We start from the raw sequence: 14268 nt of genomic DNA on the forward strand, positions 1-14268 counted from the left end.
TTTAAGGGTTTCAATTCATTCTTTTATTCAGCATGAAATAAACTTTTATCACTTCTCTTGTTAGTAAATCTAGTAACAGTTAAACCTTTAGTGGTTGTGGAATTTATTTATGCTGGAATAAAAATCAACAATACATATAATGGGATTTTGTATATCTATTATGAGAAAAACTAGTCAGATACTTTATTAAAAAATATTTCATTCACTTCAGACTTGATTGTTGAGTGATGAATAATAATGTTGGCATTTAATACTAAAATCATTTTGCCAGTAAAGTTAATAACTAAGTATGTTTTCAAATTACAAGAACAATTTATTCTGCAACAATTCCAGTCAAACTTTATTATGTCAATTACTTCTCAATAAGAATGCTTAAATGTCTAGAAATTTACCTTTCCTGCAGAAGGTTTGAATTCTTTCAAAAATTTGAAGCTTTATTTTAATTTAGTTCTCCTAAATATGATTATATCCTGTTGTGTGAATAACCCTGTCAAAGTAGAGTTAATTATTGTATTACACTTATGCATGTTTAGCATATAGAGGATATTGAATATTGAATTTATTGAACAATTAATGCTCTGGCAAGCATAATATTACTTTATTCAACTTGTTCAATAAATTTAGTAATTCAATAAATTTAGTAATGAAGCTATACAAATATAATATTTTATTTATCATATACCAAATATGAACAGTTGTCCGTGAAAAAGAATTGTATTTCATTGAGATGCATTTACTGTAACACTAGTGTCAAGTGTGACATACTTTTTTAAGGCATATCAGATGCCATATTAAAATACGTGCATGCCCATGTTATATTGTTTTAATGGAGTCGCAAAAGCTGTTCAGGTATATGATAAATGAGCTTTGTAGATGAATGTTTGTTTTAGATATGTACATGTAAACATATTTTCGTACAATCTTTATTGAAATTCTGTTTTGACAGGGGTTAAATTACCTCTAGTTGCATTCTGTCAATTTTTGTACTTGGCTTTTGGCTTTTTATTTCTAATATTTATTAAGAACAATGAAAATATTTATTTTTTTACCTATATATAAAGTCGTGATCAGGCCACATCACCAAGGTTCCACTACAGGTAGCATGAAGGTGTGTTTGTGTGAGACAAAAACTTGTAGAATGTATCAGTTTCTCTGTCGCACTTTTTGGAAATATCTTATTTGAATATTTTATTATGATTGCCTTTGTTTTAGACATATAGTTTATATCTGTAGTGTTGTTTATCTGGTGATGTGCATTTATCAATTTGAAGTGGCCATTATAAACGTGGTGATATGAACATTTTTTTTCTTTCATTTTTTGCATATTTTGCTCCTTTACACAGCTTAGTTGTTGGAGTTAATTAGTGAAATGATTTAGGGATTTTATATTTTTAAATCATATCATACCGTCTTAACAAATTTTGAATTCGGAATGTATGCACTTTTCTTTTTTAAAATTTTCATTTTATTAATAACAAAAATGGAATCACTTTGGCAGAGGAGTTAAAGTTGTTAACATTGCCTATTGATCTTAGAAATATTTTCACATAATGATAGTATTTTTGATAGCTTACAGAAGATTAAAAATTTTACCTTTGTTTCCATTCTTGCATTAAATAGTGAACAGCAGGGTACCTTGGGTTTGTTCTTGTCAAAACTAAGACTACCAGTATAGATAAAAATCTTATATTAATTGTGTTTCAAAGAGTAGAGCACGCTCAGGATTTCATCTCTTTAACTTTATACCATTGAAAAGTGATGTCTTTTTTTTTAAGTATATAATTATGTGTGTATTTTACAGCTGCAGTTTACCTGAAATAAATCCCTATCAGTTTCTTATTGTCACTTCACCACGGCTTCAAATGGAGTAGTTAGGTAGTAAAGCATGCATTATCTGCCCTTGATTGTCTAATACCCCATAATGACTGAAGATTTGAATTTGATTGATACCCAAATATTTTGCATGGTGTTTTACCCATGTATATATCCTCATTTATCTAATATGGCCTCATAGAAAGTTGAAATTGGTTTCTAAATCATCACAAAAAATAAATAATTGAAGCATCTACTGTTTGTCAATAATCCTGAGCAGGGATTTATCATTTTATAACTTTTAGCCAAACCTAACTTACTTTTACATTGAATTGTGGGGAAAGCATTGAATATTTCAATAAAAAAACATGAATTGCACTGAACAAGGTGTTTTATTAATATCAGGGTTTGGTAAAAAAATTTATCATTGTATAAAGTAATTTTAGAATTTTGACATTTTTACTGGTTTGGTTGCAGACATTGAAAAGTGTGTAATCTAGACTATTAAAAAAACAGGTTGGCAACTCTATTTTGGCTCTGTCATTGGCTTCAGCATGATACTTGTTTAAGATTTTGTGAGCCATTTCATTTAGCACTGAAGGTGTACATGTTCTCTGGTCATTGTCAAAGACCCATAACTGTAGCATGGCTTTTGGCTGAATTATAAAATACCCATTTGTAAACTTACTTTACTCTTTGCATATAAGTTTTTTTTTATCTGCATTACTATTAAAATTATGCATTTAAAAATTCACACAAAATGTGTTTAAAAATCATAATTGTTGGTCACTGTCCAAAACTTATTCTTTTGTACTTTGACCCATGTTTTAGGGGTAATACTTGCAGGTTATATAATTTATATACTGCTTGGATTTTATACTGGAGTTTACTACTTTGTTAACTATAATATAGTCAAGCTAGCTCTTTGTTTTGACAGCTTTTCAGCATACTTTACTTATTGATTGCAGAATATTACGTTCCATATAAATGCAATTCATTAGTATATGTATATAATGTAAGACATAAATATTGACTTTACACATTTTAATTGTTTACAGTACTATAGTTTTGGGAGAGTTCAAGTGATAGTAGGTACACATCCATGTCTGTTAAGTCCTTCCATGTCACAGTACCTAACCTGTCACAATGTTCAAAATGTGTTTGCCACAATGCAAAAATATGTTGCAAGTTTGATAACCCCCTTGTCAATCATTTCAAACATTATTCTTATCTTTAGCTTAGACCGACCTAATATATAAAACATTTTTCTTATTTAGATGACCACTATGTATATTATACAAGTGTTGTTTTTTGGCATAGTTATATCACGCAAATTGTTTGAAAACGTATATTCATGCTGTATACGTATTAGGGTTATTTTTTGTAACAATTATTTTTAGAAATTAACACAGCAAGTACACCACAGCAACATAATTATAAAACATACTAGTTGGGAATCTAAATGAGATGTTGTTTGTGATGGAACAACAAAATTAACAAAACAATGTACAGTAATTGTAACAAAGCAAATAAAGCAAATTGTTTGTTTCCTGACCAGATTACTATGTTGATATAATGTTGGAAATGATTGACAAGGGTTTGCATTCCCAGTTCAAAACTGTGTTTAAAACAAAACTAACAGTGCATGCAGAATTATTTAACAAACATTTTGTACTAACAACCTTGGCATATGGAGTTCCTTTATAAGGCACACATTTAACAACTATGTGCAATTGTAACTGACATGCTTTGTTATTATACCCCCGCACAACAAAGTTGTAAGGGGGGTATACTGGAATCAGCTTGTCCGTCCGTCCGGCCGTCCGTCCGTCGGTTTTTTCTTGTCCGCCCAATAACTTAAGATTCCTTTGACCCTTAGTCTTCATATTTGGCATGGAGGTTAGTCATGATTAGTAGATGACCCCTATTGATTTTGAGGTCACTAGGTCAAAGGTCAAGGTCACAGGGACCTTGACTTCAAAAAGTTTGTCCACCCATTAACTTAAGATTCCTTTGACCCACAGTCTTCGTATTTGGTATGGATATTGATCATGACTATAAGGTGACCCCTATTGATTTTGAGGTCACTGGATCAAAGGTCAAGGTCACAGGGACCTTGACAAAAAAAAGCTTTTCTTCTCAATTGCTAAAGAATGTCCTGTCCGCAATGTATTGATTTTGACATTTTCACATTTGAAGCATGTAGAATACATAACTTAGCAATGCACTGGCTTAGTAACCTCAGATTTGGCAGGGAGGTTGTCCTTGAGCTCTAAATGGCCACTGTTGATTCTGACAAAGTGGTATGCGGGGGTATTCACGCCATGATAGTGGCAGTTCTAGTTCTATCAGTTTTGCAAAGAAATGGTACAACGGAATTGACTGCTCCTTTGTATTCAACTAAATAATCACAAGTCCCCAGAATGGCTTTGAATTGTTTTTTCTGGACAAATTATTTACTGCATTTTTTTCTGCTTGACAATAGCATTTAACAATTTGACAGATGATTCAGTCATGTACAAGGTGATTAAGGATAGCAAAACATATTAAATTTGGAAATACCAGTTCATGTGAGGGTTATATACTTATAACTCTTGAGCCACTCTTGCTTTTTTCAACAGTTATCATATACCTAATTTAAGTACACTTTTTATACTGAAGGGTGTTTGTACTGTAATGTTATTTTTTGAGAATATACCAACATGGCCACTTGCTCATCCCTTAAACAGGATATCCTATCTTTTCAATAAACCCAGCTTTCTAGTGCAGGCTATTGTCAGAATAAATATTTAACATTATTCATGTTCTTTTATAATATTTCATTTCTTTGCAATTTTTAATGCATTATTGTTTTTTTGAAAGCATTAGTAGGGATTAAATTTTTTTTTAATGTTAACTTCAGTTTTGTGATACAATTACTGTGATGAAGATGAAAATTATGATGATGATGAAAATGTTTACTTAAAGTTTCTAATGTACATTATAAATGAGCAACTAGCAATACCACTGTACTATATTTTGGAGTTGGTCAATTTCCTATCAAATTACATGTCTTGAACATTATATTTTGTTCATATAGAAACACTATCATTTTGTCTTCCAAAGAAGTAGTAGCATCTTTTATGAGACACTATTTTTAAGCACCATCCCACTAAATTTGTTTTACAGACTTGTCTTGTTTTATATAAAGAGCTTCCAAATGTTAATTCAAGGAATTTCAATATCAAAATATATAAATAAGTAGCCAGCAGTGTCTGGTAAATCTACATAGATATGAAGGTTGTTCTGGTTGACTTTGCTTTAGAAACTTAAGTTTTCTTCTACTGTCCTTTAAGTAGCCTCCAGGGAGGTAAATTATCTTGATTCTGTGTGTATCTTATTTATCATATCTTCCTGGGAATTGCTGGTGAAATTTGCAACATGTAATCAATAATAAGTCAAGTAATTAATTTTTAACAAGCATTTTTATGAAAAAAATATAAGTGATAAATAGGGAAGATTTCCTTCAAAATGGTGCCTATACCTCATGACTTTGTGATCTGCGTGGGGCAGAAAATAAAAGTAAAGTCAGTCTAGCATTTATTTTCTTAAAGTATTTTTTTAAAATTCCATTATTTTTTATGGGGTTAAGTGTAGAGTGCTCATTCAAATGAGTACCCCGTACATAGAATGTTTTTTGGGAAAAAACAATAGGCTTTGTTGTAAAGTGAAATAGCATGAATTTTTCATTTATGAAACACATGGTTTCACTTTATGAAAAAAATAATGGCATTTAAAAAACAAAAACATTTTAGATATATGTTACCAACAAGCATAAGAAGGTCCTGTCCCACTTAAATGATAAAATATTAAAAGAAGTTAGAAGTTATGAGGACCAACTTGTATATTTGATTTCTGCTCTTGGCACCACCTTTACATTGTTTCTCAAGTCATTAAGTAAGATTGTGGAAGTATTTTTTATTCTAATTGGTTCTACCTACAGAATGATTGTTAATGTTAAATCAGAATTGGTGACAGTATTGTCTTCATTGTGTTTCTGTTACCCCATTATCCAAGCAACAATTAAGGACACACTTTAACTTTAACTTGACAGTATAAAAATATATATATATATTGTGTATGGTGAGATATACAAACCTTTTTTGTTATAAATTTTTGGTCAGAGGTGTTTATAGTGTCTTTAAATAATCTAATACTGTACAGTTACAAGTCAATGTTATTATAAATGGTGTTTATTATTGTCCTATTTTGTTTAATGTTTTTGACAAATTCTTTTTTGAGATGCTTATATTTATAATAAGAAATAGTAAATGTTTTTACCACTTATTAGTACCTTTAGCTAGAAAATAGAAGTCAGATGGATGGAATATTATATGAATATTGTCATGTACTATCATAGAGTAAAAGAAAATGAATTCTACAAATTATTTTGAAGTTAACACACTTACTTAATATATTCCTTTATGTAGGTTTAAATAAATATATAATTTATTTTTCAGGTATATTGATACTTCCAACAGCAATAAGAAAGATCTTTTCTCTGGCTCTGCCCCACTTAGACGCCGTCCACTGATGAGTGTTGCATTTGAACTGAACACAGAAAATTTAAATCAGACTCGCCATATTCCAACTGACCTTCTTAACAATGTCAGGTGAATGGACAATGTTAATAACTTAAATATGGCTGGAATGGTGGAATCTCTTAACATTTGAGACTCTGTCAAACAGAAAGCCTTCACTTACAAGCAGTGGTCTTCTGTGTAATTTTACAAAATAAGAAAAAAAATTCAAGTATAGTAATTTGAACTTTCTACTCTGTAAACTTGTAAGCAAATACTGGCAAAGACTGGGCTGTAAAATGCCTACTGTCATTTTATTCTAATATTCTAACATTTGTAATGTTGATTTAACCTTGTAAAGATTACTTTGTTCTTATGAATATTAAAAAAAGGTAACTTTATAATTATCAATATTAAACATAAATGGGCATTTTGTATAGACCTAGACTAGAAAAATATGATTTAATTGTTTTATTAATTTTGATAGGAAAATAAAACTTAGTGTTTTTTTAGTGGGATCGATTTACATGCAACTTTTATTGATAAAATGATCACCTGTTTTGTTGTGATGCTTATAGGTGCTTATTTAGAAATTGTTTAAAGTCAGATGAATCTTTAAACAGATCATTTAATTGTTTATTTCAAGAATTGTTTCCATCCTCATCTTTTGAAGTTTGTTTTTGACATTTTATATGTAAATTGTATACTCTTAAGAATAAAGTTTTTTCTTTATATTTTGAATATAGCAAATTATTTACCAAAATTTTAGAAAATTAGGGTTGATTTGGTTATATGTCTCTATAAAGAATGCTTTCCAATTACATGTATTTATCTTTTTTTATTGTAGATTAAACCTATTTCAAAATCATGTGGTTAATCCATGAAAGGTATAAAGTTTAACTTCCTGTCGTTTTTTGTTGTTATAAAATTTGTTCATGATATTGTTTGGCAATATTGACCTGAGACTCGTTAATTTTCGGAAGCTTTTTCAAATAGTTCCCATACTTTATTACGACTTACTTATTGATTTTAATGATAGGAAAGGTCTCGAAACTTTATTTTATACTTAAAAGTCCTGATGGCCTAGTGGTCAGTATGATAGCCTAGTAATTGTGAAGTTTGAATCCTCAATAAACTTTTTTTTTCAGATTTCTTCAATTAATTTTATTTAATTATATGCAGCGTTGGTGACTGAATCATTTCTTGAATTTCTTTGCCTTTTCTTTTAAAAAAAAATCGTAACTTTGATGTATAGATATGTAAATTTTCATAATTTCAATTTGTATAGTCATACAATGGGTGATTGGCATGCACAAAATCTTAGTAGTCAAGTATGGAAAAATATGGTTAAAAAACCCATAAAAAATGTTTTGTCTTAAGATTCAAACTTACAATCATCAATTTGAAACTATGAGTCTTAACTCCTTAACACCGAGGCTAGTTGGGCAAGTGTTGTGTCAAAAACTTTAAGTTATACATAAACTATGTATACCATTATGCCATACTTTAAAATCCGTATGATTTACTTTGGAATCCGACAATTACCGACAAAGGTCATTGAATATTCAAATGTCTCAGGTCAATATTGCCAAACAATATAAGTTGAATTGTTTTTATTGGCATTTGTAATTTTAGACAACAATTTGTACATATTTTCTGTTTGTTTTTAAGTTATTGCAGACCATATAATGGTATATGTCAACCTTCCAGGCAAATAGCAGAAACAATATATTGTCCATAATAAAACTATGATTTACACTGTACTGTGTTTGTCAGACAAGGGTAATATACAAGTAAGAAAGTTACATAGGGTAAGCAGTGACAATTTTCTTTATGCATTTATAAATATCACTTGTGTTAACACATTACATAAAATATGTGTTTTAATGGTGGAACTGCAGTGTTATCATAATCAGATAAGAATAATGCATTGTTTGATGTTTAATATATTACATTGTTTTATCTTTTTGCATTACACATCAATCATATAATTGATGACAAATACTTTTTGCATTCATGAATGCTTTTCCCAGATTTAATAGATTGTATCCATTAACATGTATGTGTAAAAAGCATTTAAGTTTTAAGGATAACATGTAGTAGTTGGCACAAAAATGTTTGTGTTGTTTCAAGAATAAGAATTTTCTCATGCAATTCAAAGTAGGGACAAGTTACAGTTTATTACAGTAATGACCTGACGGTCCTGACCCTTAACTTCTTGAATTTCTTTAATGAACTTGTTCAGATTCCATGTTTGGGACTTTCAATTATCAATTTTGGGAAAATCAAAATGTTACTTGGAAGTTCGTCTTTGCCAACTGTGTGGAGCCTGGTCAGACTATACTGATGTCAAAGGCTGATCACTTAGTTCTTGTATTGTTAATGAACACTGTATTGAGTTCATGTGAAATATGAACATGTATATCAGTAGTAATGCTTGAGATATTAAATTTACTAGATAATTTTGAAAATTGTTTATATATATATATCACTTGTTTAAGCTCATTGTATTACAATTTTAATCTCAGTCACTCATGTTTATGACATGTTCTATATGTAGTATACTTGAAAATAAATGTGTTCACTTTTTTTAATGTAAAGAAATTTATCACTGTTCACTAAGGATTTACACATCTTGTCATATATTGTCCCATCTTTATGAAAATATATGGTTGATTTAAACAAATTCTAACAATTACTTTAATATGAAATTAAAGCATAAATTATTCCAGTTGATAATAGTTATTTTATTTCATGTAAAGGAGCTCCACTTAGGTCAAAAAGCCTAAAAACATCAAATGTGAAATTTTAACATAAGTAAAACACTTAAAATGGAAAAATTTTGCAATAGAAAATAAGAAATATACTCCAACTTAAATTGAAAATGGATAGTTAGTGCAATGTGTAGCCAGATTTGAGTAACATTTTGATCATTTTGCACAATAAAATCTGGAAAAACGGTGACTGAAACATCTGAAAATTTGCACACAAATTATTGGTTCAAATGTACTAATGAACACAAATCTCAGAAAATATCTCTGGTCCCATTATGTCACAATAGCTCAGTGGAGTCCCTTTGAGTACAATTTTAATGTTCAATCAATTAAGTGGAGTGAAGTAGTGGAGCAAATAGATTATCTTATTGTCTCAAAGCAGCACACCTCTAGATTTATACATCTTTATGAAGTGTTTTATAAATATATTACTATTGTCAAATAAGTTGATTGAAGTACACCTAAGATGTTAACTATTCATAGAGTTCACCTATAATGTATGACATTTTGCCAAAATAACCCTTATTCTAATATAAAATATGTAGAAGTATGGTGATGAAAATAATAGATTGAGTCAAAATTGTCTTTAACATAAAAAATGACATCTATATCTATAAATGACTTAAACACTTGATGAATGTGTTGTTATGACATCTGGAGGTGTGCAGTTTTAATAAAACTGCATTTGCTCAATTGTTTTTAATATTTATTTTGAACTCTTGTTGAATTATATCATGGTTTTATTTCTTTATTTGTTTGTGTTTTATCTTAAAGATTTCATTGATAATCTTGTCATTTGTTCAATATATTTTAATGATCTGAAACTTTTATTTTATCTGCAATTTATTTTGTCATAGATTCAGCAAAAAACGTTTTTTCCATACCCTTCTTATTCATATATTCATCAGATAATCTTTAAATGAATTATAGATTTTATATGATATATATTTTGAAAAAAAGCCATTTTGTTTTTTTGCTCTAGCATCAACACTAGTCTGGCAGTAGTACATATTGTTCCACCTTTTCTGAATTAATTAATTAAATTTACATTCTTTCTCCGCTGTATTAGTATCATTAGTAAACAATAGAGTTGTACAGCATTCTCCTGTACAAAGGATGACTATTTGGACAAGTGGCTGGTGAGGGGGAAAACATTTTGCAGGAATGATAAATCCAAATATACATTACTTTGTACAGACAATGCTTGTGGGTTTAACATGCTTAGATTAATGTGATAGAAGATAATTTGATTCTTGAAATATAATTGTGATAATTTATTGTTGATAGTTTTGGAAAGTATTGATAGACTAGAGTTGTTATGCTTAATTGCTGCTGTAAAATAAAATACAAAAACAAACCAACTTGCTTTTTTTTTATAATTTTTGTACATATTGATTTTGGTCCCTTGTGACAATATTCTAAAAACGATAAAAGCTTTCATTGATGGAAGAGCAATATAGCATTGAAAATAGGTTTTGTAAAAATGTGATGAACACGTCACACAATGGTAGGGATCAGTGAGAGGAAGTGCAGTGTCCAACTCTATGAATTATCTCCTTTTGTAATACTTAGTAATGATGGTTACACATTGCTTACACAGCCTATATTTATGTCTTTCCCATTTAGTATGAATAAACCATTTGTTCCTCTTCTAACTTTGGATTGGGAAAGGATCACTGGTGCTTAAAATATAATTTTACATCATGTGCAAATGTTAAGTTTCGGTAGATTTCAATATGGATACGCAAGTTGTGCGCCACAACGTGACGTTTCTAAAGCTTGCAACCGGATTTTGTATAAAATTTCTCAGAAATTCATAAAAATCTCATTTATTGTCATTTGATCTTTTTAACCATTTACAGTACTACCAAAATGGAACAAGGGTTTATTCGAAACCATAGAAAAAATACATCGAGAATGTCTAGTTGAACAAAATATATAACAATTTCGAGTATGTTTATGATCGCGTGGCAAAATAGAGAGAAATAGAATCCATAAAGGAAGTCAAAAACGGCAACATTGAAAATATTGGAGGCTCAGATTGATTGAGCCTGTTCATGGACAGTACTGGAGAGTGCAAGCTACTGTCCACGCCCCCCTAGCACCAGCTTAATCAGTATTCAACATTTAAACATGTAATGGTAAATATTGAATTTTGATACATCCGCCCAAGTAAAGAAATTCTTGTGCACTTAACGAGAAAAGAATGGGCGGAACATAACAAAATGGAATTTTGAAAGGGGATCAGAGGTTATGCAACCTGCATATCACAGATAAGCGGCAAAAAGACCAATTTGAAAAGCAGGCCACATATCCTAAGGGTGACAGTATTCAAGTAAAGAATACTGGAACCACTCAAGCAGAAAAAGCCAAATTGATAGAAAAAGCCAAATTGATTTAACTAAAATACCACAAACACTACAATGATGTCATGTTGAATGATCTTTAAGGATCGGGAATATAACATCCCTAATTGCATGTACGGGGCGACTTTTTACGGCTTCCACACGGAACAAACAATGCTTGTGACAATAAATTAAAGAGAAAATCTCTAAAGAAAGTTCAAAACGGCAAATTGAAAATGTTGAAACCATCGCTGTGATATGGGAACACAAAAGATGGCCAGCCTTTAAATTAATTGTTCCTGGAGTGGCAGACTCATTGTTATAATTTCTTTCATTGATTGGCATCCCCCTCACCACATACAGATATAAACACCATTTGAACACCATTTGAAAGTCAAGTATAGAATATGGTTTCGTTAGATGTATTCATACAGTATCCGTTTTGGTAATATTAAGCGTCTAATTAATTCAGTGTTAGTTCTACAGTTTTCTCTTAGCATCGTCCTAAAGAAGTAACAATTTTTTGACGAAAAAAATAAATTGCTTTTCAGAGAAGCAGGATTTACTGATATATTCAAACAATTTCCAAATGATTAAACTTGCTTTTGAATTCATCAATCTAAATACCAAACCGTTTAAACAGACCTTTATAAACTGTGACACATGACCTGGCAGAACTGCGACATTTTCTAAGACGTCGTAGGCTTCGATAAACTTTCATATTTAACGATCTTTACCGATCTGCGACAAAAATAGCCTACGCCGTGTTGTAGAACGCTGATAAAGCGGTCTCCTGCTGCACAAAGTCACAACTAAACTGTGTTAGCTATAATATCTTTGCTCCCTAAGATTAACCCATTACAATTTTTTTAAACTTTGAACGATACAATGAGTTCTAAAATGTATTAGATTTTGACTACTTACTGTTCGAAGATTGCTTTCTCTTTTCGATCTTTATTTTCATTTTTACAGTTATTGACTAGTATTATCTTAAATAATTTTATTTTATACATACATATAGTGTAAACAGATAATATACGCAAACATAGCCTAACATACTAGTATATACATTTTGTACATTGATATTGTTTTTTTTTTATAAATTTTATAAGATGCTTTATACTTTCTATGTATCAAGATTTTTCCTTGACGGGCAGCATTTTACTCAGCCATTTATCAATATCAGTCATAAAGATTATCAAAAAATGATAAACAAATTATTTACATGCTAGAAAATAGTACATTGCACTTTCTTTAAAAGAATACACGTTCCATTTTTTTATGATACATTGAAAGTTTTAACATTCGCTTCTGAACGTAGTTTTTCCTGAATACATATACATGTACGTTGATCCGCTGATGAATTTGTTAGTGTAATTTCTGTTCGTATTTATAAGTGAAAGAGAAGTATTCTGTTGAAGTGGGTGGTGCACTTGTATAAAACGTAATTAATAAAAGTATAATTTATTCAACATTATAAAGTTATGATATGTGCACTTTGTCTTGTAATCTGTTGAGTGTTGTGGTGTCACCATACACACGCATTCTTAGTTCTGAAATATTATAAAAAGATGTACGCATTGAACAAATTTACTCAGATTCCTATATATCACTTTTAAAAAAAATTCTATAGGTTTCTTTAAATATCAAGTGTACTTAACTTATGCGATTGAAAAGAAAGAAAGAATTATAATGTCAAAGAATAAAAGAATGGTAATTATGTGTTCACGACATTAAATCTATTTCTGTCGTAAATTAAACAAATGTTATATATTGACTACCCACCTTTATGGACATTGAGATCTATCCGAACACGGGGCTGACCTTTGGTCATTTGGTGTCTTCTGTTGCTGATCTTTGGTCAGTGGAACCGAAACAGTTTTATTCTGGAAATATACATGATATATTCGCTACAATTCTGTTGCTGATTAGTCTGTTTTCCTTAAGAAACATTTGTTTCAAGTTAAAACCTCTTTATTTTCGGGATAAATTTGTTTGAATAATACATTGTTTAGGATTATCGATTCATTTTCCCTTTATTCTTTGCATGTTAGATATTTACATCTTCCAAAACGATTGTTTTTAACAAACATATAAGATGCCGTTGATTGCTTTCACTTTCCCACAAATATTTACCAGTATATGATTAGGCGATATTATTCCGTTTATGTGTGCGGTGTTGTTGTCATCATTTATTTCTATGTGTATATCAACTTCCTCAGACGATTCTACCTTCTCAGCTGATTTCGTCACGTGCAAACCAATCGACAGACCCACAACCAACGCAATTAGCAGGAACAGAACCTAAAACATATGTATCACTAAAACCATTAAAGTTAGTTGTGTATCAAAACTGAGTACAAGTGTTTTTCTTGTATACTTTGTATATCTGTAACTATTTTCAAAATATAATTATTAGTATTTTGTTTGGTTTTAAATAACAAATAGAAACATTTGTTGCAAGAACAGAATTAGCATTTACAAGAGCGTGACAAAGGTAATTTTTGAATTGACTATTTCACAAAAAAGTCTTCATTTTATAAATAATCTGCAATGTGAAGAGCAAATAACTCTATGACAGTAAGCGTACTGTATACGTTACAACATGCTTTCATATACATGTATGATATGCATGTACTTCAAACCAAATATGCATCTAATTGATGAAAATATGGTAAAATGGGGAACCCTCGGAAGCATTAACAACAAAATAACATAAAAATTGCAGACACGGTTTGATTAGGGATAATGAAAAAGTGCAACATTCCTTACGCTCCC

General features: G+C 30.1%; 2 protein-coding genes across 23 annotated transcripts in view; one reads left to right on the plus strand and one right to left on the minus strand.

The window, feature by feature from the left end:
• The window catches only part of LOC132738126 (protein phosphatase 1 regulatory subunit 42-like), a 30089-nt gene extending 19583 nt beyond the window's left edge, over positions 1-10506 (plus strand). For 5 of the 21 annotated variants that reach the window (XM_060725562.1, XM_060725558.1, XM_060725559.1 and 2 more), the window contains 2 exons: positions 6312-6464; positions 8043-10506. In XM_060725562.1, the coding sequence (XP_060581545.1) occupies positions 6312-6464; positions 8043-8112 (223 nt within the window). In that variant the 3' untranslated portion in view covers positions 8113-10506. Of the gene's footprint in view, positions 1-1061; positions 1109-1801; positions 1876-2870; positions 2905-6311; positions 6465-7218 lie in introns of those variants that run through there. The other 16 variants (XM_060725577.1, XM_060725565.1, XM_060725578.1 and 13 more) reach the window with 10 other exon arrangements.
• Positions 10507-13626: 3120 nt separating this feature from the next.
• LOC132738125 (uncharacterized) overlaps positions 13627-14268 on the minus strand; it is a 47399-nt gene continuing 46757 nt past the window's right edge. For both annotated transcript variants that reach the window (XM_060725556.1, XM_060725557.1), the window contains one exon: positions 13627-13794. The gene's annotated coding sequence lies outside the window, so the exon portion shown is untranslated. The remainder of the gene's footprint in view (positions 13795-14268) is intronic.

Source organism: Ruditapes philippinarum, unplaced genomic scaffold (assembly GCF_026571515.1).
Source record: "Ruditapes philippinarum isolate M1 unplaced genomic scaffold, ASM2657151v2 ctg94_1_1_1_1, whole genome shotgun sequence".
NCBI lineage: Eukaryota > Metazoa > Mollusca > Bivalvia > Venerida > Veneridae > Ruditapes > Ruditapes philippinarum.